We start from the raw sequence: 20,216 nt of genomic DNA on the forward strand, positions 1-20,216 counted from the left end.
GCCGAATCCAAGAGTTTCCACACGCACGGTCCAAACCAGATTGTAGCCGAATTGCGAAAATAAACTCGAACACGACTACAATTGAAAACAAAGCACTGCTAGAAATACCAAAGATCTCGTCCTGACTTGTTTACCTTTTAGTTTTTATAAATTAAAAAATTTTACCTCATAACTTTTTTGTGCCTCAACTCAATTGTGTATCGAAAACTCACTTGTCTATGGAAATAACTTCGAACAGTTACTATAATAAATTAAATGCAGTTTAGCTTGTTTTTATTTGAAATAAATTGTATTGGGATTACAATCAATATTATATCCGAAATTTGTGTCGACGCCGACCGATAAAGTTCTACTCTTAATCTTATTTGTCTTAATGAACTGCAAGTGTGGCAACAACCTTATATGATTGCACTATGTTAACCAATACTCTGCTTGTATTCCTTTTTGCCCAACGCCTTTTATTTTATTTTTTTTTAGTTAGTCGTCTTAAAGCTTTGATCCCACAAACTCGGTTTTGTTCAATAAACACAACGAAATTCAACAAAGGACTTTGATTTAACAAATCGATATCTCCGAAATTAAAAGCGTTTTACTACAATTTGTTTTTCACTATTAATCGTTATTTGGCCTCAGCTATAATTTCCCAAGTTCATGCGTATAAGTTAAGAATCACCCTGTATATGGCCCATTAGGTGGGGGCCACTCTGTATGTTAAAGCGATTTTTTTGGTTCGGGTTATGGCATCTTAAATTTTAATTTCTTAACAATTTTAATTAACTAAAATTGAAAGGGTCGAGCATCCTGATTGTTGCGTATTTACTAAAATGTGAATTTTTTTAGTGAAATGATATGTCCTTTTCCATTTTCTTTTCCAAGTCAAACATATGTAAGTCACTCGAGAACATCTTAGACTTTCGTTTTTTAATTGGGAAACACGCGAATGCAAGACTTTGTCCACTCGTTTTGCAATCTACTATAGTATGTTCCCACAGTTGTCCTAATCCGTGTTTCTTCATATTTATGCGGCCATAAAGTGCGTCGAATCAAATCCTTGATGCAGTAAAATTATTAACTTTATAATATTTGCAAACGAAAATGATAAAAAAAAAACTGGTGTTAATCGTTTTATAGGGATAATTAAAATAATGCGGCGGTCAAAAATAGGGCTTATAATAAACCTCAGCTTGTAAAACTTATTTAAACGTAATTGGCATCGATACAAATCGTACGATGTAAGTAAAAAGTCGGTACTTATACGAGAGTGAACTTAAAAGTAAATAAACAAAGTACCTACTAAGGAAGACATTATAGAGGTGTGAATCGACATTAAAAATACCTGCCGTTCAGAGAGTTCCGGAGTTAAATGTCCTCACTTTTTGCAACAAACAACATTTTCACTGTTTATTTTTCACTAGAGACTTTGGTTGTTTACTCTTAATGCCGTAATTTGTCAACAGTGAGTTACTTTTGGTGTTACGGAAAGATAAACCTCCCTTTCAACATTGCGCGGCCTCTTATAAATAGTTTTAATACAAGACCATTTTTTAAAGAATTAAATGTTTCACATAAATAATTTCTTCGTCAAGAGAACGTTGAATATTTAGACGTTCAACGGGATTCTCTTGTTCCTGAACATCTGGTTAATGTCGGTTGGGATATCCAACGTAGAGCGTGTTATAAAGGGGAATCGCGGAAGGTCTGGCTTCCGATTTACCTCTTTTATTTACTTTATTCAGTTTATGCTCCTATCTCCCCTTTAGTCATTAATTTGATAGGTTGAGTAATGCGCTTTTAGTGTTTTTTAATCGCCTGTATAAAATTTGCCTAATTTTAGAGTTTAAGAGTTTCGTTCTGTGGTTGAATAAAAGTTAGGACAAAAGATCTCTTAAATTGGTGTCTTGAATAATCGTGGACGCCCTTCTCTGTCTCCAGATTTTATTCAGTACCGAGACCTTTAATCGAGGAGAGTCACTCAACGCTAATCGTGGCCTCGCCCTAATTAAAATTTGCTGCGCCCAGTATTGTTAGTTATGTTAAAACAGTAATTGGCGCACCATTCTTGACATGAAATAATATCTAAATGATGGCAAATTTACCCTAACGGGAAGGAATTGATTAGAGCTATGATTTGGCAGCTACCTCACTCAACCTATGACCTAACAACTAGTGTCAGTTCACATGTAGCGTCATCTTATATATTATTCAAATGCGCAAAATCCGGGAACATCCTGGAAAAAGGACAAAGGAGTTTCTAAATCTCAATATAGAACAGTTGAGAGTCATTACACAAGACACCGCCTGATTCTATTGAATGAAGGCTGTACTTGGAGGAGGCAGAAGCCGCAAGGCACATCCTGCTAAGACTTCTGCCTTTGACAAATACGGTCGTCGGGTTCGTGGGGCTCTACATATAAAGCTACTATAAGAAAATTGATATTTTCCCATTAAATTCCCTTGGAATTGTATTGAAGCACAATACATATTTCAGTTTCCATACAATGTAATGTAGTCCAGCGAAAGCCGTATCCTTAGTTCCTTTAAAAACAATTTTATCTAACCAAACGTTTTGAAAATATATGAAATTTTTCTCGTCCCTAAGAAATTTGATTTATTAAATCCACTAACATGACCACTACTTAAATCCATTAAAGCCTGATCAGACATTGCCAAGTTCATATTTAATACTTTACACATGCGAAATCACCACTCAAAAAGGGTGATGACATTGGAAAGACATGTGACATTTGTGAGGATGGCACACAATTAGGTTATGTTGAGGTATTACGTATTTTATTTTATTACTGTCCAAGAGACAGTAAACGTTAATATTCAGTAATGGAACTGGCACGCATGCGTATTAGCAAAATACCAGTTTAAATTTTTTTTATTACAGTCTTAGTAGGGACGTATCGGTAAATATTTACCAACAGATAAGTAATATGTTGATTTGGTGACTAATTTGTAGCTTTGGAGTCGAAATAATCGAGTTTTAATATAACAGTTTGCGAATGCGCATGCTTCATAGTTCAATTACTAAAAATTACTCTCTTTGGAAAATCCCTAATGAGTTGGTTGCTGACATGTCCTATAAACTAAAAATATTGATAAAACCGCCTGAACTCGATTAAAATTAATTAAAAAGAAAGAAGAAATGATGCAGTTTATGTTGTTGTTCAGCCGACAAGGCAAACTAAGACTTCAAAAGTGGTATGTAGCCCATCCAGATAAATTGAAGAAGAAAATCACTCGAGAACTAATCACCACAATCCTCGCCCGGAAACCCAAGATGTGCAGTTTCCTTGAATGGAGGGACCTCAAAATAGTTTACAAGAGGTACGCAAGTTTGTACTTCTGCTGTGCAATTGAACAAGATGATAACGAATTGTTGACACTGGAAGTTATCCATCGATATGTGGAGCTTCTCGATAAGTATTTTGGAAGCGTATGTGAGCTTGATATAATCTTTAACTTTGAGAAAGCTTATTTCATATTGGATGAATTAATGTTGGGAGGAGAAATTCAGGAAACTAGCAAAAAAAATGTGTTGAAAGCCATTGCAGCACAAGATCTTCTGCAAGAGGAGGAAACTCCGCAGGGGTTCTTTGACGACCATGGTCTTGGGTAGAAGGACAAACCTAGAGGGTTAATATACAACATTTCTCAACCCAGTATTAAAAGACAATTATTCAAACAATATTTAATTATTTCGTTGGCAAATCAAGTTTTACATTTTCTATAATCAAGACTTAGAGTCGATTAAGTAATTCATTGACAACTATAATTAAATGATTATACAAAGATATACTTTATATAAAGTTTTTTGAGATCTGGGTAAATGTAAAAGGTTATTATTATCAATTACAAAAATCATGTAAGGAATTGTAAAGGTGATTGAAGTTACTAGCTGATTAAATTGGTTAATATTATTATGTTGAAAGTAAGAATTTTGTAGTTTAATAGAAGTTACAAGAATTTGCACTTGTTTCCAGGGTTTAAGGTGTGCCACACTTCTCAATCCAAAATGTTTGTATTCATTATTTATAATGTATGTCAGAAAATGGTATGTATGTATTTAACAAATAATTTAATATAAAAGTGTGCAAACAAATGTTAAGTTTTACTTGTCTTGATTTTAGGTAGAGTAGTATTCAACATTAATTCACTCTTAAATAAAGCACAAGATTCTAATTGACTTAGATTTGTATTTGGCAAAAATTTCATTTATAAAAAATTATTACAAAACGCAGTTCTTAAACGCTTAACTTAAGTGTTGTGACAAATAATAGGACGACTCCTGCAAGCTACAGAAACTGACGCCAATGCAAATTGCAGTTTTCAGATTTAAAATATGTGTAATTACATATATCTAAAATCAGCATGCTCTTCCCACATTAAAAGAAAAAATATGTTTAAATATACTAATTCGGACAACATGATTACTCATTTTACTTTCAGTAAATATTTCATGTTTTGTGTGAATGAATATCACTTAAGATACCCATTTAAAGGAAAAATGCATTTTTCAATGTCAATCGATATACCAAAGTGGTTTGTTTGCATTGGCACACCCTATATATCGTTTGTATGAAATATAAAATGAAAATATACTGAAAGAGGATGTTCTCCGAGCAAGGAATGTTATGGCCCCATAAATAAATATAATTATGAAAAATATCACTACCTACTATGTATTTATTGTGCGAGCATGAAACACAACTAAGCAATAATGGAATGTAAAAGCTTTGTTAAATTATTTTGTAAAGAAGCTTTGAAGGAAAGCTTGATGAGTGCAATATTAATTAGTTTGCTGGAAATATTAGTTTTTGACAGAATTTAAAATTATTTTTACTGCAGAACATGTTTGTATTAATAAATATATTTGATTTAAAAATCGTGAAATATCGCACTCTCAAGAATCATATACAAAGAAATATGTTAATCTATTTTTGATTATTAGGGACTCGCTCTTTAGGAAGTATATTATTTCTATATCATTTAATATAGGTACGTCTAAAGCAGCGGATTGGAAAAGATCACAGATTTACTCTTTAGAGATGTAACACGTAAAAACTTCTAATTCTAACCGCCTTTTTTTGGAAATTTCGTAAGGTGCAAGTTCGTAATTTAAAATTACAACAAAGGTAAACAACAACTAAGAAAACACTCAACTACACAAACAAGAACTCTCTAGAAGAAAATGCGGTTACATGTTACATATTACAACTACTCCACAAACTACCTTCTCAGCACACACCAACGAAACAGTAATCTACGTTTAAAAGTTGTGTTCTTTGTTTAACAGGGTTTTGATTATTACAATTGCGCTTTAACTAATTAGTTTTTTTTTTATTATACTAACTTTAGTTCTTGGGTCAGATTATCACTTGTGCAACAATATTTAGTCTTAGGTCATCTTGGCAGCAGAGGCTCTATAATAACAGTCCATTTAAAATGCATAAAAACTTTTCGTTGAAAAGTATCATTCTAGTTGTTATTGCTTTAATATTTCTCATTATCACATACTAAAAACAATTATACACTTCACACCTACGACACTTAACGCACAAAATTAACCGCAAATATGTATATTTTTAAGGCCTTATTATCACTGACAGGGAAATCTGTCTAATAAAAGGATAGTGGTAGATTTGGTAGTCGATTACTAGATCTGCAAAAATGACCTAAGAAGCTTAGCAATATCTAATTCGATGACGCTTGTGCTTGAACTACTTAGCCGAGGGAATGTAAGATAAAAGACACAGGTTACATGAAAATAATTATAACATATCTACCGACTAGGAACATAGGTCTATCTGTAATAAATGCCTTTCTTGTACTTTGAAAACACATGCCGATCGTTCCTTTAAGTATCTAACTTAGAGCTGCTAACACGATTCAATTGAAATTTGTATATTTTCATACCTAATTGGACGTCACACAGCATTTCATGTAAATCAGAGTAATACAAGTAAACATTGGCGGCTTAAAAGTGAGAATGCTCCCTCTGATTTACCTGGAATTATCCGTGTTCGACATAACAATTTTAGCGATAAACAATCGAAAATTCACAAAACCGTGACACCTCTTAAAATAATAAAAAATATTTATGTTTACAATGAGATTCAGGGCAGCCTTTAGGAAATGGTATTTCGGAAAAACGTCTTTATTGGTTCATATACGTGGTGCCTCACCATGCCTATCTCTGGAATATTTCTGATTCCCTCACAAACAGAATTATCACTTTCAAACACGAATACAATGGCAATAATTACAAAAACAGTAACAACCATGAACGCTGGCAGAAAGGCACCAATTCGCTTCATTTTTCTATCCTTTGAAGATTGATTCTGAACTTGCTTTGGAGTATTATTATGAACCCGCCCATCAACTTGAGAGGGTGGTAATGGCGTTTGACTTCGACTGGAACGATGCGAGAGATTTGTGGTTTCGTAACGGTAACTATTATCTATAAGTTGAGATTCTGAAGAAGAATGTTCAAACGAATCGCGAAAATAGTAGTCACTAAATTTATCGATAGAATCGTCTTTATATTTAAGCACGCAATAATCTGAAAATAAATCGAAATGCGTTGGAACAAACAATGTAATAATTGTGTCGAATATACCTGTGGTGCGAATTTTTCTCGCACTGATTGATTCCTGATCCTCACAAACAGTTTCTAAGGCAGCTAAATCACTATAGCCCTGGACGGGATTGCCATCAAGCCCCGACAGCAAACCAATACTACTGCTAGTCTCCATGCGTGAGCCTCCTACATCAGAATGGCTTGAACGGGGTAAGGTACTATAACCTGAAAAAAAAGCTCCCTCATAAACCCACCAGAAATAAATTTTCAAAGCATCATTAATTTACTTACCTAGGTGAGGTTGCAATGGCGTAGATGGAGTTGCAGGTACACTTGAAGCTTTCCTTCTCACACTTGATGTGTTTTGCACAGTGGAATCTCTTCTATTAGGTGAACCATGGTCTTCCAAAATTTCACGCTCAGTTCTTCCCGTGTATTTAAATTTCGTTCCCCATGAAAAGAAACCACCCCCAGACACCACCGGAGGAGCATCTGAACTAGTTGGTAAACTATATTCATAAGACTATTGTTTAAACTGGTGCAAACACAAGCCACTGCGTGCGAAATGTGAATACATTAAATCCATTTACAGGTTCCAATTGATGCGACTGAGCAGAAAATAAGGAATGAAAAAATAGCAATCATTTAAGAACCCTAAGAAACATGCAGGAAATACTAGCAGTACTATAACATAAATAACACCTAATTTAAACAATTACCACTTTGTTTTAACTCAGGAATAAACATTTTTTTAATTAAAGCATCAACAATTAAAGACGAACACGTCTAATTTTCACATACAGCAAAATTAAAAAACAAAGTCTAAACTAAATCTACATACGTAAAAAAGAGCATTTGTTCCATGGCACATCTCCATATGTGCCTGCAGGCAGCTCCCGTAGGACATTTAAAACCTACAGTATGTTTCTTCTAGAACAAAAAGTATTCCAAATTTAGCACGGGCATGCACGAACCACAGGTCAACAATCTGCTTTGTTAATTTATAATTTAACCACTAGTCTAGAACTAAGTTTCCACCATCTGTTGTTCTATTGATGCCCAATTGCCCATTAAACTTCTTAACTAGTTCAGCAACCACACATAGGTACTTACTTCATTGTAGTTTAAATGAATAATGAACATTTTTCCTTCATAATTTATTTTATGTATGTCTAGCCATTTGAAATGGTGGGTCTTCCTACTTCTTTGGAACGTTAGAATTCCACTATAATTAATTCCTAAATAAAGCTGAGTACCTTTGTGGTCCTGCAACAAGTCCTAATTGAGATTTTTGTAGAAAGGTTCTTTTATTAAGAAGACAATAAAGTGTATGCAGTCCCCATTTACAACTCACTTTAACAGGATGAGGATCAACCCCATAGGTATCAAGTTGGCAGGTCAATTTTAAAAAACTAGTTTCAACTTGTGACTGGTCTTGCCCTTTTAATTGTTTTTGATGAATATCCATTGCTTTTTCTTCTATGGTTTGAGTTTGTTTAAGGAGGACCTTGAGATCACCTCCATAATGGCCTACATGAATTTCAGGGTCATAATTTCCTAGATCTCCTAAAGAAGAGGGGGTTTCAATGTCTTAACACCAGAAAACAGTGGAACCAACCTTGTAGAAGTAGCGCCATCAACATTGCGGCCTCACTAGAGCCGCAATAAAGGCGACCATGCAACAAATCTCTTTTCATCTGAAGAAATATTTGATATCTAGTGATCTCTTCTTTAAGCCGGAAGGGATCTGGAGGATAAAACTTCACTCGGAAACTAAAGAGAACTGGATCCAAGTCTTTTACTTGCTTCAATATGGATTTTCCTAAATCCAGCCAGTGCTGAACAGAGTTAAAAATGGATGTTTGTCATATTTATGAATATTCTGGTAGTTAAATTTATGAATATTCTGGTAGTTAAATTTTTTTTTTGGTGGTCAACCATGATTTCTGACAAATGTGTATTTTTAAATAGAGAGATTGATAGAGGGATATCTAGACAAAAAGAGCATTTAGTTACTAATACCTTAGATACTTATAGATATCTTAGGAGTATCTATTAGCTGACATACTTTTTGACCAAAGTATCTATTAAGTAACCAAATACACAGAGAGTCCTAGCTCTATTTAGACACTACATATCACTGTACAGGAGGGACAAAATTCAAAGTTCTCCATTGAAATCAATACAAGGTACAAGGTAAGTTAAATTGTGGAATTAGCTACTTGCAACATTTTTAAGAATTAAAAGATGGCAAGTGGTTCTGGAGGTATCCACGAAAAAATAAAAATTTGCAACACATACATCAACAAAATTATATTAATACTCACTCGCTGACCATTGTTATCCACATACCGAAGACCAAAATAATCCTGTTCAATAATGTTTAATTGTTGGCATACATATTCAAGCAGTTGGTTTCCTTTATCATGAGGCTAGAAGGGGTGCAAATATGACACGTTGAAATATGCTCCAACATGAATAATTACCCTGTATTCGCATTCTAATATTTCAGTATCTTCTAAAAGTCGGACTGTGCATTTATAAACAATGTTGCTGTCATGTTTGGAACCAAATTTTAGCATTGTTTATGAACTCCGGAGGAATTCGGAAGTAATACTTGAAATTCCAATTAATTTAACGGCAAACATTACAAATTATATAAAAACAAAACTACTTAAAGGGTATTTGTTGTTAACATAATTTTTTTTTGATTGCAAATTGTGTCATCGACATATGTTCGATGTTGCTTCGTTTCGATGACAGCGCGGGGTTGCCAGTATTTTCCACACCTATAGACAACGTTTCCTGAGAGTGATTCATTTGAGCTCGCCACTTGAATAATGCGACCGCTTATATAGGGTGTATCAGAAATAAGTACGTTAATTTTAACTGATGATACATCTCGTTAAGGGCAACATTTTTTCTATGTACTATTTTCCTCGAAAACCACTTTTCATTCTTACATTTCCCTCTTTAAAATTCATGACACGCCAATGATGCTTGTTGTCGAGTTAATATTATTTTTCAGAAAAAAGGATCGAAAATTGACCTGCAGTTACGTTAGGTCCTTTTGGAATTTACTTTTTAAAAAGTAAACTAAATACAAGTTGATAGTATAATTTATTAATTCGTACACGTTTTACACTCTCATAGAGGACGATTTAAATATGACTATCTACTACTAATTGTCCTGAGCTTTTATAATAAAAAGGTGCTGAATTCGAAAAATCTGGAGCATGTTATTGTTTTTGTTGACAACACGTGGGGCATGTGTTATTACCTTTGCATTGGAAATGATCATATAACTCTGCTGATACGCGTACTTTCGTCAAAAATTAAATTTATTTGGTGCTGCGGCTTTACGTTCGGTGTGTGAAGCAATTTAAATTTATTAAAAATGGTTCTTTTTTCAAATAACGAATACATAGACATGAACTTACTTTATAAATAAATCTTGTGTTACAATTTAAAAAATAAATCACCAATAATCCTAAACATTTCAGAGGTTAAGAATTCGGCGTAGGTATAAAAAGTTGCCAACCTTTTTTGCGGTTGTTTTTGGAATGTATTTATCGATGAGTCGAGTAATGAAATTTCTCAAAAACTATTTTAAATTTTATCTTGATAATAAGGGGTGATCGAAAAAAAAGTATTAAGGAAAGTTATTGCCCTTGAAGAGTTCTACCACCAGTTAAAATTAACGTACATATTTCTGATACGCCCTCTATAGGCGATTGCTGTTGCTGAGAAAACTGAATTAGGGTAAAAAATTTTGAAAGTAACACCACCGTGTTTCTTCTGGTGTGGTATGAGATGAGATATTATGTCAAACGTAAGGAAAAAATACTTTCTTTTGTAACATTTGTATTTTGTGTTCAGCAGCGGCCAACAATAGAAAACCCCACTAAAATTCCATTTATCGCCTAAAAACCGCACGTCACAACTAATTTTGTCGCCAATTGAGAATATGATGTCGCGCAATTGGGGATAAATCGCCTATACTGGCAACCGTGTAATAATCCTGACTCATGCGGTAGGTGGCGTAAGAATCTATAGCTTCAGTTTTTGTATACGATCGCTATCTTTTAGATGTAAGTAGACAAAAGGAAGAGATATTTTTGAAAACGAAGAAACCTCTGTAAGGTAAACCATGATTAGACTGAAGTAGAGGTCTATCTTAAGCTTTGCAAGTGCTTGACACTATCGTGAATCCATGAAAACATTGTTTTCTTTCTTCTTAGTTTATATGGCGGTATTGTCATATCAACCTCTACAAATTTTATTTTGTCTGTAGTTGCTGTTTGGTCCAAAAAAGCTCCTTACTTCATGTTTGGCTCGAGGAACTGGTTGCTCCTTAACGTGAGGTCCTTAAGGTTAATGCCTTCCTCTGAGATGGTGTACTCCAAGTATTTGCTTCGGGAACAAGGTTAGTTCAGGCTTCACTTCTTGTATTTTGACTTCAAGTGAGGATCCTGTAACTTGCCGAAAATTCTTTTAAATTTTCCAGACGTTTGTTTACTGAAAATATCATTGATGTTATACGAAAAACCCCTTTCTTTCGCCGGTGTTTTATCCGCGGCAGCCGCACATTAGACTTAACAAAATTCAATCGGTCTGATTACCCTGTATCTATGTATGTAATAAAAACGAATTAAGTAGTACATAATTTCATTAATGATCTTATCTGCATCCAGCAACATGGTTGTGTGAATAGAATATGTACTGTGTCAAGCTTTTGTGTCTTTACTATTCATACCTCTAAAGTTATTTTGATTAGAGGCCAGTTGAATGCGATACACAGTGCGTTCCAAAGTTATGCTAAACTTAAGGAGATTATGGAGAAAATTGCTGTGGACCATTTTTCCATTTCCATTGTTTTGTTTCCATTCCATTCCATTGTGGACCATTTCAGACAGAAACTCTTAGTTAAAAATGAATTCTTTTGGCTTCAGAGTTATTTTTGTTCAAAAACGTAATATTAACTCGAAAAAAACAACGATATTTAATTCGTTTTTATTAAAAATAACGCAAAATAAATTATAAGAAAGGTTCAAAATAAATTGAACCGAGCACCCTTTATAAAATGTGCAGAAATTGCTGCACGAAAAAAGCTGCCGACACTCTTCTCAACAATTCCTCTGCGGTGACTACAGAAATTTCATACACCAACGACTTGATGTAGCCCCAGAGGAAAAAATCTAACAGGCTTAAATCGGGACTTCACGCTGACCATCTGGTAGGTCTGCCTCTTCCAATCCATTGTCCCTTAAAATGTTGGTTTAGATGATTCTGCACAGTACGGGCAAAATGTGCAGGTGCAGCGTCATATTAGAACCACGTTTTATCCCGTATATCCATAAGAATGTGTGAAGAGAGAATTTAGATGAATGTTGCAAGCTAGCCGAGCTGGAATTAGTAATGGGACAATTAAAGTCGCCAATAATACCGGCTCACATATTAATAGCAAAGTAGTTTTGACGAGCTATTTGAGATTTGAGTAAATCTTTGCTTATTATTTAGCCATATAAAAAAAATACATGTAAAGTAAATTATCGAATTGAAAATTGTAACTGAAATATTCATCAAAAACAAACGGTTTATTTCCGTATTTAATTCTTACAATTACATATTTGAAAACTATTTACTAAGTATCTTGATATGGAATTTCAATTCCTTCTCTACTTCATCCACTCACTTCGTCACTACTAGGAGGGCCCCTTCAGCACACAACACGGGGGAACGTGGACGTCAGGGCAGTGACCGTCAACTAGGCCCGGTACCGCGTCATGCTTCAAGAATTTTTAATTCTTCATCTTGAAGGAAATAAAATTGACGTCAACCGCATCGGGTTTCAACAGGATGGAGCTACAGCTCACACGATAAGAATTTCTATGGATTTCCTAAGAGCGGCTTTCCCTCGACGCGTGATTTCCCGAAATGGTGATGTTCTTTGGGGAATGTTCCCCCGATTTGACCCTCTCTGATTTCTTTCTTTGGGGCTACTTGAAGTCTAAAGTGTATGTCAACGAATCAAGAACCATCCAAAAATTAAAAGAAGCTATCAGAAATGAAATCACGGCGAGTCCAGACGATATGGTTCAAAAAGTAATGAGAAATTTCAACGACCACCTGGAAGAATACATTGCAACCAAGTATCGCCATTTAAATTAGGTTATTTTTAAAATGTAATGTTTTTGATTTTGTCTTTTTGGCAATAAAATTTTCTAAATTTCTCTACACATTGAGTTTATGTTCAACCCTATATGATCAAAATTAAAATTTTGACAGGATTTTAAAATTCGTCCGTTTTGGTTTCATCACTCTGTATAAATATAACTGGGTCCCCTCCTAGTCTCAACATCATCGAATTCCCAGTTGGACTTGTTGTCATTTCGATATCAGAAAAGTCTATATGTTTCTTTTTTCAAAATTCCTTAGGACGTGCACGTATTCAACATCGATGCGTCGTGCTGTTTTGGAGACATATATGTGGCCTTCCTGTGGTGCTAGATCAACTCCATTGTCATAATTTCTTTTTACTGATATAGAAACGTTTTCCAATAGAAAGGCACCAGGATAACACATATTTTTTCAACGTATTCTATAAATAAAGAATATTGGCACCTCTATGCACTGCTTGGTCTCGAGATGCTTATGAAGTAAATTTTTTGATCGAATCGAAAAATAGGAGAACTTTGTTATTTTGATGTTAAAATTGTAGATTTTGAACCCAAACCAGCTGTAAAAATTTGCTTTCATTAAATTACCAAGAAAAAAACCTCATAAATGAAATTGTATAACAAGTTTCATATAAAAATATAACAAATTATTGCACATTTAAGACAAGAGCAATAGCACAGTGGTCAGGTTTTAGCCGAGTCTCCCGATTCTTCGCTGAAGAACTGCTCCAAGTCGTTTTGGTCAAAATCCAACTGAATTTCCTCCAGAATGGGCCCATTGTGGTTCTTTGATAATTTCACTTCTGTAACAGATCTCCTGAACTTAGTCACTCTTAAAACATTATTTTCATAACTTACTTGGAATGGTTCCTAAGCTTTTGTACACTTCTAAATCACTCTTAAAAGCCTCATGAAACACCTTTTGTCTTTCTTCAAGCAGCAATTTCTTACTGCTTTCTACTTCTAAAACCTTCTTTTGATATTCCTCTTCAAGTGCACTTTGCATCTTCTCCAAAGTAGCTAAAAATGTTTCAATGCAATTTAAGAATCGCTAAAGAATGAACTCACCTAATTTTCGCTCCTCATAGCTTTGCATGTGTCCATGATGTCTCGACACCATTCGTTCAAACTCCTGTTGATCAAGGAAATCTTCCAATTGCTCCAGCTTTTCCTCAGCTTCTTTGCAAGACTCGTAAAGCCTTTGCACTTGCTTAAGACACTGCGAAATATTGTTGGTTAAATTAGAGCCAGTTAATAAGTGAGATATTAAATCCATATCAGATTTGCTTCGGGAGATCTTAGAGGACACATCTTCAATTTGGATAGAAACATCTTGGGCTGCTTTGGCGTTGAGCTCGTTTAAAGCATGTAACTCCTCCCAGTGTTGCTGAAAATGGTGCAGGATTGGAGCCCCTGTTCGAGGGTTGTAAAGAGCAGTTTGTTTTTGAGATTTTGCAGGAGTGTCATCTGATCCGAAGAGGCTGACGTTGCTTTTTACTTGAAGGAGTTTGTGTCTAATGCCACTAAACATCGTGGAAGCATAGTTTTAATGTTAAAAAAAGATTTTTTTCATTTGAGGAATGTATCAAAATAAATATCAGCTGTTGCTTCGTTTCTGTATCCTCAACCAATGACGTTTGATTATGGAAACGTTTATTACGTTCGAAGCCGTGAGGTGGCAACACCGCATGATAGATTTGTTGAGTGATTTTTGTTGATTGTAAATTATTGAAAAGGAACATTAATGTAATAATGATAAATATAGTTGAATAACGACGTATTGAAAGAATTTTTTTTAATTAAAAAATCGAAACACTAAAACAAATTTTATTCCTACAATTTATTAGGAAAAACCGCAGAACAATATACAATTTCTAAACATTTTGATTTTAATCATTACCGCATGACCGCAACAAGTTTTATCGCACTGCCTAGCTTCAAGACACCCCCCAGACACCTAACCAGCCACCCCCCGAACGGAGCCTTTTTAGGGCATTTCGAGGGGCTTTTCTGGTTTTCCGACTGTTCGTATTGTTCCACCGCCTGCCTTTCCAACTCCTGGAACACGTTCGTGTTTGAAGCGTTGTATTGCTCCAACGCCTGCAGCTCCAACTCTTCTGAAGATATGCTGGTGATTGGAACAAGGTCGTGTTCATCCGACACAACCTTGGCAGTAAAACTCCTTAACTCTTGAGCCTCCTCTTTGTGACGATTTAACACCGAGGGCACGCGATAATGTTGCTGCTGCCCAGGAGGGAGAATGTTGGTTTTGGTGGGGGGTTGTACAATCCAACCCCCAGAGGGCACCACCAATTGATGGCGGGGTGGGAGTACCACGGTCCTGTAAGCAGGGAAACGTTGGTTTGAGTAAGGCACAGAAGTGTTTTGCAGCAGTGGGTAGTAGGTGGTCTGCCTGAAGTTCATGATGTTTGTGTTGAGAATGAGGGCAGTTGACAATATCCTAGGGAAAATAATGGTGGTTGGGGGAAAGTGTGTTGTAGAAACAGAGGGGGGCAATAGGCCTCGAATTCGCCCAGCAGGGTTGTAGAGGCACCTCTGTTGGCAGGGTAGAAGAGGAAGAAGGTTCTTCAGTTGAGGATCAGGTAAGTATTCAATAGAAGCCTTCTTAGAGGGAGAGTAATTAGGTGGTAAGTGCGAAGAGGAGGGGCCTTGCAACACTGCGGAGTAGAGCCTGCGATGCTTAGCTCCCTTTTGTAGAGGCTCAAGCCACGACTGAGCTTCTGCTTGTTTCTTAAAAATCCACGTTTTCTGCTCTTTGAGGCTCTTCGTCAATATCTATATAGGAAACGCTATCAAGTCCTCAATTAGAGAAGTTATTGCGGGTTTAACCTTGATGTTATCCTCCTGCTCTTTCCTTTCTGATGGTGCGGCCACCAGATCGGAAAACATTTGATCGGCAGAGGATTTGCAAAGGAATAGATTGCGGGGTTTGGTCTTGGGATGCAAGCCAAAGTAGGAGAAGCACTGAGCGTCCCAGATTTCCTTAATGCTGCTTGAGACTGGTTGTAGAACAATTGATAAGGTTAGAGGGTGTAAGTGGAGGAGTGGGGGAAGCGATATACCTGTTCGTAGTTTCAAGACCATTTCATTGAAGTTTGAGGCACTGAGGAATGGAGACTCGAAAGCCGCTTCGCTTAACTGGACGAAATTTGACGAGTCCTCTCCTGTTCCGTCCTCGCCACCACCTAAAACAAGCAAGCAAAAGCAAACCTTTGATAGAACTCTCTAGAAGCCCCTCTAACAGTAACTCAAAAACCCAGTGAGTAAATCATCAATCTCCTCCAGCATCCACGGCTCTCTAGCCTCGTTGTTATTGAACGTGTGGTACAGTCTCTGGTACCTTATCACCATAGGGGTATACGACAACTCTCGGGCATCATTGTACTCATAATTGCCATATCGGGCAAGTTTGCTGTTGGGAATACTATCACGTACAGTACGAGGCATCAAATGCGCCCACTTGGCGTCCTGATACCTGTTGTACTGCAGAACGGCCAAGTACAGATTCTTACAAAAAAAGAGTCACTTGTCAAGATGTGACGGAAATTATGTGTGAATAGTTACCATACTGGCCTTCTGGAAGGAGCAGAGTTCGCTCGTCCAGGTGGGGTCTGCGCTATGGGCAACGGTCTGGAAGGCCTGCTGCTGCTCAACTTTGGACATATCATATGAAAGGGTTTTTGACACCCAATCAGACAAGCGGAAGAGTAGAAATGCCACTTTCTAACCTGGACCAACCTGGGCTTAGGTAGAAAGCGACGTTAAAAAGTCGTAGGTGAAGGAATTCGATTTATTTCATAATTTTTGGACTGAATTTTATTTAGAAATAATACCAACAACAATCAACTGGACAATTCTTAAGTTCCCTCAGCTAAAGTTTTTAGGGCAATGTATTAAGACACATCCAATGCAGAGTTGTCGACCACAGCCCAGAAGTGGACTGGCTCGATTGAGATGAGTTTGGCTTGCATTTAAAAAGTAAATCTTATTTTTTCTTCAATTTTTTCGATTGTTTGCTTTATTCGTACCAAATTTGGCCACCAAAGGTTCTAAATATTCAAGTTTGTGTTGAGGGTGTATGCGGACATTTTGCAGTTATTTTTTGTTTTTAAACTAGAATTTTGGGCATTTTTGATGGAAAAGGCAAAAAATATTCAAAATTACTGGTTTTTCAAGACAATTTATTGCAGATTTACCATACTTAACCAAAATAAAAATACTAATGCTGGAACACAACTACAGACCTGAAAAAAATAGACAATTTTAAGGGCTAGATGATTTCTAAAGTAGTATTTAACTTACCTAAAGAGTTAAATTAAGACTTGGTCATCTGATGCCTCACAATAAGGAAAGGAGCCCCGAACCCCGAGCCGAAGAAGGCGATAAACAAGGCGGTAAGTCTGTAGCGATTGTCAATAGAGAATGGCAAATTCTGAAAAGAGTCAATCATGCTTATATGGCCTCCTCAGTAAGGTCCCAAGTTGGACAATGCTTTCACTCGCTACTGGATATTATAAAGGGGGTTATTTGGGACTAATAAGGGCAAGTTTTCGAAAGATGGAAGATTACATAACGAACCTCTCCAGGTATACCGCCATGGCCATGGTGTCTGACGAAACTAGCAATGGCATTACGGGCGAAAAGGCTGCTCCTTCCAATCATTATGGTTCAATTAAAGATTTTCACGGGTTTATTACTGAAAATACGGTTTTTTGCTTTTGAGGAAAAATGAACGTGAAAATAGTTCCTGACGTACGTGACAGCAAAAAAATCAGCTGTTAATGCCATGTTGCCATGTATTTGGAATTAAAAAATTTGGTTGAACATGCGCGTCTCGCTTTAATGTGCTTTGAAAAGGAACTCGAAACATTTCCCGATAATTTTTTAATTAATATTTTTTTATTACATAGGTAATGGCGATAGAAGGACGTAGAAACCATATCCTAAATGGAGAGTGAGCATTTTGGCGTATAGAATCGGGTTTCCTAAGCACTTGCAACAAGACATGTTTTGATAATCGCAAAAATTCAATTTACCTTTGTAACACTTCTGTTCCATAGCGTTAAGTGATCGAAGCAGCAAATTTTTCACGCGTAGGTGCTTACCTTTGTGACATCTCAAGATTATGTGATAGGATTATATGATGTGAATGAAAATCTGCTGAGTGAAGAGTTTGTGATTCACTTGTTTGACGCGACGACTCTTTTGTGAAGCAGTCAATTCAGAGTCGAAAGAAAGTCGACAGAGCATAGAGATGTCGCATGAATGGATGAGATAATGGCGTGTTCGCTCTCATGTACACTGCGATTGTATAAAAGGACTTGAGACGTGTATATTTATTTATAAAATTATATAATTCTCTACAAATAAATCACTCTATTTCACGACAGTGTTCATTGTAAGGCCCTGATGTCAAAATCCTGAAAAAATTGTTCATAAAATTTATAAAGAAAAACTAGCAAAAAAACAATAATATGCAACTTGGGCAGGAAAGAGTCTAATAAGGGCATCACATATCACATAGGCGTTAAAGCGCCTCACAAGCACGAAAACCTAACTAAAAAATAAATAATCCTATGGACTATGAGTGCAAATTAATTTTAGCAATCTCTGGTAAATAAAGCTTCAACAAACCAGATTTTGAGCACATAAAATAATCACTAACTAATGGGGCCTGCAGTCACCCTTTGGCGGTTATATCCAGTGCTTGGGTGAAACACCTTGTAATACAACAACATGAAGATAATCCCCACTACAAAGGGAATTATATTCAGGTAAATTATTGGCTTGTAGTAGTGGGTTTTTTGCAGAGTCTCATCAGCATTCCAAATCCACACCACATTGGCCAAAGTATTTTCTCCAAAGAGTATCCCATAGAAAATTAGGTACTTTAGAAATGTAGGCCCATCTACCAAAACCACCTGGAAATGAAATACTTAAATTCAATTTTAGTGCTCAATAACAAAACTTACCTGAGTGAAAATATAGACAGCCCCAAAAATTGAATAAAATAAGAAGTCATACATTTTATTGTGATCACAGAAGTTGTTCTCAGAACTGGTGGCAGAGAGCCAGATTGTCATGACAAACCAGTGGAAAACAAGTACCAGTATTGTGTGAACCGGGTATACAGAAGCGACAACACTGATACAGAGAATTCTTGAAACAGTGACTAAGAAGTGCCACATAAACTGCACTATGGTGGCTGGCCATGATATGTTATGCTTGGTCTTTAGGGAGACCCGCAGGAGTCTTTGATAAGAAGCCATGGACCAGGCCATGCTAACAAAGGAGCTTCCAATTGAGAGCAATTGATGCACCACTGAAATTAAACCAGATTTATAGGTTTACCTAACACTTGCATAACATAAAAAAGTTGAACCAGTTATAAAAATTAAAGGATAACAAACAAAAAGATAACTCATTTTTATTTGATAATGTCTATAAAACTCACTTGTTAAAGTTTGCTCAAACTCCTTCCCATGAGTGGCAAAAATAATGGCCAATTGCAATATCTGCTGTGGCGCAGCCTCCAGAAAACACTCCAACACTCTCAATAAAGCAACATCTGAATCCTCCTTAACCATTAACTCGTAGTACTTCCTTTGGTTCTCTTGATCTCCCACCTTCTCAGCCTTCTTTGATTTGATTGCATACTGCAAGGCATCAAAATACCTCAATACTGGGGCCAATTGAAACACCAAAACCAGCACACACAACACCCGTCTCTTTGTGAACTTTTTGGTCAACGTTCGGTGGTTATTGTCAGGGCTCAAAACATACATACGCAGGCTGAAGCCTGTATTAATAACTGCCGGAATCAAAATGAAGCCCACCGTGGTGAAAAAGTATCCAATGTAATTGCTTAAGTAATAACGGTAGGCCAAATTGCAGTCGAAGAACACATCAATTAGGTGGCTGATTATGCTGATTATGAAGCCCACTATGTCCCAGTTGGTGACGCGATCTTTGGAGGAGAGACGATCGATTTCATCTTTATCGTGCTCGGGGCCCGTTTTCTTCTGATGGAGCACCGTCATTTGGCTTTCTTCTTGACTCCCAGAGGCATTTGGGGGGACCCCGTTTGGGGGTGGAATCGCGGTTGCGGGGCTGTCTTGAGGAAGGCCAAAGGCATATTAGAGAAGGCGCAGGGCCTTCTGTTAGTTTTTCATTGCGATTTTTGAGAAAATAATCATTTAAAAAGCACAATAAAAAAAATAACAACAAAGAACTGGAAATTCTAACCTCCTAAGTGTCATCACGTAAGAATTACCATTCTGATTTTATAAATATTTTTACATGAAGTAGGAAATATGACAACATCGAAGATATAGGTCGAACATTTTCTACAGCTATTTTACATGTTTATCAAGAAAATTGAAACGCAAGACATAATACTGAAATTTACTGATTTTTCTAGAGAATTTATT

General features: G+C 36.2%; 6 protein-coding genes across 8 annotated transcripts; 1 reads left to right on the forward strand and 5 right to left on the reverse strand.

Moving 5' to 3' along the window:
* Window positions 1-2,896: 2,896 nt before the first annotated feature.
* AP-1sigma (AP-1 complex subunit sigma-2) lies at window positions 2,897-4,049 on the forward strand. Its single transcript, XM_066399339.1, has one exon. The coding sequence runs from the start codon at window positions 3,152-3,154 to the stop codon at window positions 3,623-3,625; it is 474 nt and encodes a 157-aa protein (XP_066255436.1). The 5' UTR covers window positions 2,897-3,151; the 3' UTR covers window positions 3,626-4,049.
* Window positions 4,050-4,182: 133 nt separating this feature from the next.
* On the reverse strand, window positions 4,183-9,338 carry Frmd5 (FERM domain containing). Of its 3 annotated transcripts, none has more exons than XM_066399338.1 (9): window positions 9,073-9,338; window positions 8,914-9,018; window positions 8,205-8,424; window positions 7,941-8,152; window positions 7,700-7,852; window positions 7,428-7,516; window positions 6,878-7,095; window positions 6,626-6,811; window positions 4,183-6,568 (listed from the first exon to the last, which is right to left on the reverse strand). In XM_066399338.1, exons 1-9 carry the CDS (start codon window positions 9,166-9,168, stop codon window positions 6,135-6,137), a joined length of 1,713 nt encoding a protein of 570 aa, XP_066255435.1. In that variant the 5' UTR covers window positions 9,169-9,338; the 3' UTR covers window positions 4,183-6,134. The 3 variants fall into 3 exon arrangements, with proteins under 3 accessions (XP_066255435.1, XP_066255434.1, XP_066255433.1); XM_066399337.1 differs by having other exon boundaries at window positions 6,878-7,083; window positions 7,700-7,864; window positions 9,073-9,337; XM_066399336.1 differs by having other exon boundaries at window positions 7,700-7,864; window positions 9,073-9,337.
* A 4,037-nt stretch (window positions 9,339-13,375) lies between these two features.
* Window positions 13,376-14,378, reverse strand: Dysb (Dysbindin). Its single transcript, XM_066398874.1, has 3 exons — window positions 13,834-14,378; window positions 13,624-13,785; window positions 13,376-13,568 (listed from the first exon to the last, which is right to left on the reverse strand). Exons 1-3 carry the CDS (start codon window positions 14,294-14,296, stop codon window positions 13,450-13,452), a joined length of 744 nt encoding a protein of 247 aa, XP_066254971.1. The 5' UTR covers window positions 14,297-14,378; the 3' UTR covers window positions 13,376-13,449.
* Window positions 14,379-14,626: 248 nt separating this feature from the next.
* LOC136414835 (uncharacterized) lies at window positions 14,627-16,465 on the reverse strand. Its single transcript, XM_066399052.1, is given in 4 exon segments — window positions 14,627-15,785; window positions 15,849-15,971; window positions 16,035-16,293; window positions 16,351-16,465. Coding segments are annotated over 4 exon segments (1,605 nt in total). The 5' UTR covers window positions 16,450-16,465; the 3' UTR covers window positions 14,627-14,661.
* A 485-nt stretch (window positions 16,466-16,950) lies between these two features.
* On the reverse strand, window positions 16,951-17,551 carry LOC136414706 (cytochrome c oxidase subunit 7C, mitochondrial-like). Its single transcript, XM_066398878.1, has 3 exons — window positions 17,365-17,551; window positions 17,089-17,218; window positions 16,951-17,030 (listed from the first exon to the last, which is right to left on the reverse strand). The coding sequence occupies exons 1-2, from the start codon at window positions 17,446-17,448 to the stop codon at window positions 17,102-17,104; spliced, it is 201 nt and encodes a 66-aa protein (XP_066254975.1). The 5' UTR covers window positions 17,449-17,551; the 3' UTR covers window positions 16,951-17,030; window positions 17,089-17,101.
* A 572-nt stretch (window positions 17,552-18,123) lies between these two features.
* LOC136414697 (XK-related protein 4-like) lies at window positions 18,124-20,052 on the reverse strand. Its single transcript, XM_066398866.1, has 3 exons — window positions 19,241-20,052; window positions 18,759-19,108; window positions 18,124-18,707 (listed from the first exon to the last, which is right to left on the reverse strand). The coding sequence occupies exons 1-3, from the start codon at window positions 19,824-19,826 to the stop codon at window positions 18,447-18,449; spliced, it is 1,197 nt and encodes a 398-aa protein (XP_066254963.1). The 5' UTR covers window positions 19,827-20,052; the 3' UTR covers window positions 18,124-18,446.
* Between the last annotated feature and the right edge of the window lie 164 nt (window positions 20,053-20,216).

This window comes from Euwallacea similis, chromosome 18 (genome assembly GCF_039881205.1).
Source record: "Euwallacea similis isolate ESF13 chromosome 18, ESF131.1, whole genome shotgun sequence".
NCBI classification, from domain to species: domain Eukaryota; kingdom Metazoa; phylum Arthropoda; class Insecta; order Coleoptera; family Curculionidae; genus Euwallacea; species Euwallacea similis.

What these genes read in the sequence shown, in the direction of transcription:
- Frmd5 (XM_066399336.1), bottom strand. Translation starts at nt 9,168, where the DNA reads ATGCTAAAATTTGGTTCCAAACATGACAGCAACATTGTTTATAAATGC. An exon ending in TTCATTTAAACTACAATGAA is followed by an intron (nt 7,517 to 7,699) that starts GTAAGTACCTAT and finishes TTTTTGTTCTAG; the next exon opens with AAGAAACATACTGTAGGTTT. An exon ending in GAGAAAAATTCGCACCACAG is followed by an intron (nt 6,569 to 6,625) that starts GTATATTCGACA and finishes ATTTATTTTCAG; the next exon opens with ATTATTGCGTGCTTAAATAT.
- LOC136414697 (XM_066398866.1), bottom strand. Translation starts at nt 19,826, where the DNA reads ATGACGGTGCTCCATCAGAAGAAAACGGGCCCCGAGCACGATAAAGAT. An exon ending in GTTTGAGCAAACTTTAACAA is followed by an intron (nt 19,109 to 19,240) that starts GTGAGTTTTATA and finishes GTTTAATTTCAG; the next exon opens with TGGTGCATCAATTGCTCTCA. An exon ending in CTGTCTATATTTTCACTCAG is followed by an intron (nt 18,708 to 18,758) that starts GTAAGTTTTGTT and finishes TTTCATTTCCAG; the next exon opens with GTGGTTTTGGTAGATGGGCC.
- AP-1sigma (XM_066399339.1), top strand. Translation starts at nt 3,152, where the DNA reads ATGATGCAGTTTATGTTGTTGTTCAGCCGACAAGGCAAACTAAGACTT.
- Dysb (XM_066398874.1), bottom strand. Translation starts at nt 14,296, where the DNA reads ATGTTTAGTGGCATTAGACACAAACTCCTTCAAGTAAAAAGCAACGTC. An exon ending in CTATGAGGAGCGAAAATTAG is followed by an intron (nt 13,786 to 13,833) that starts GTGAGTTCATTC and finishes AAACATTTTTAG; the next exon opens with CTACTTTGGAGAAGATGCAA. An exon ending in AAGCTTAGGAACCATTCCAA is followed by an intron (nt 13,569 to 13,623) that starts GTAAGTTATGAA and finishes GATCTGTTACAG; the next exon opens with AAGTGAAATTATCAAAGAAC.
- LOC136414706 (XM_066398878.1), bottom strand. Translation starts at nt 17,448, where the DNA reads ATGATTGGAAGGAGCAGCCTTTTCGCCCGTAATGCCATTGCTAGTTTC. An exon ending in ATGGCGGTATACCTGGAGAG is followed by an intron (nt 17,219 to 17,364) that starts GTTCGTTATGTA and finishes GACTCTTTTCAG; the next exon opens with AATTTGCCATTCTCTATTGA.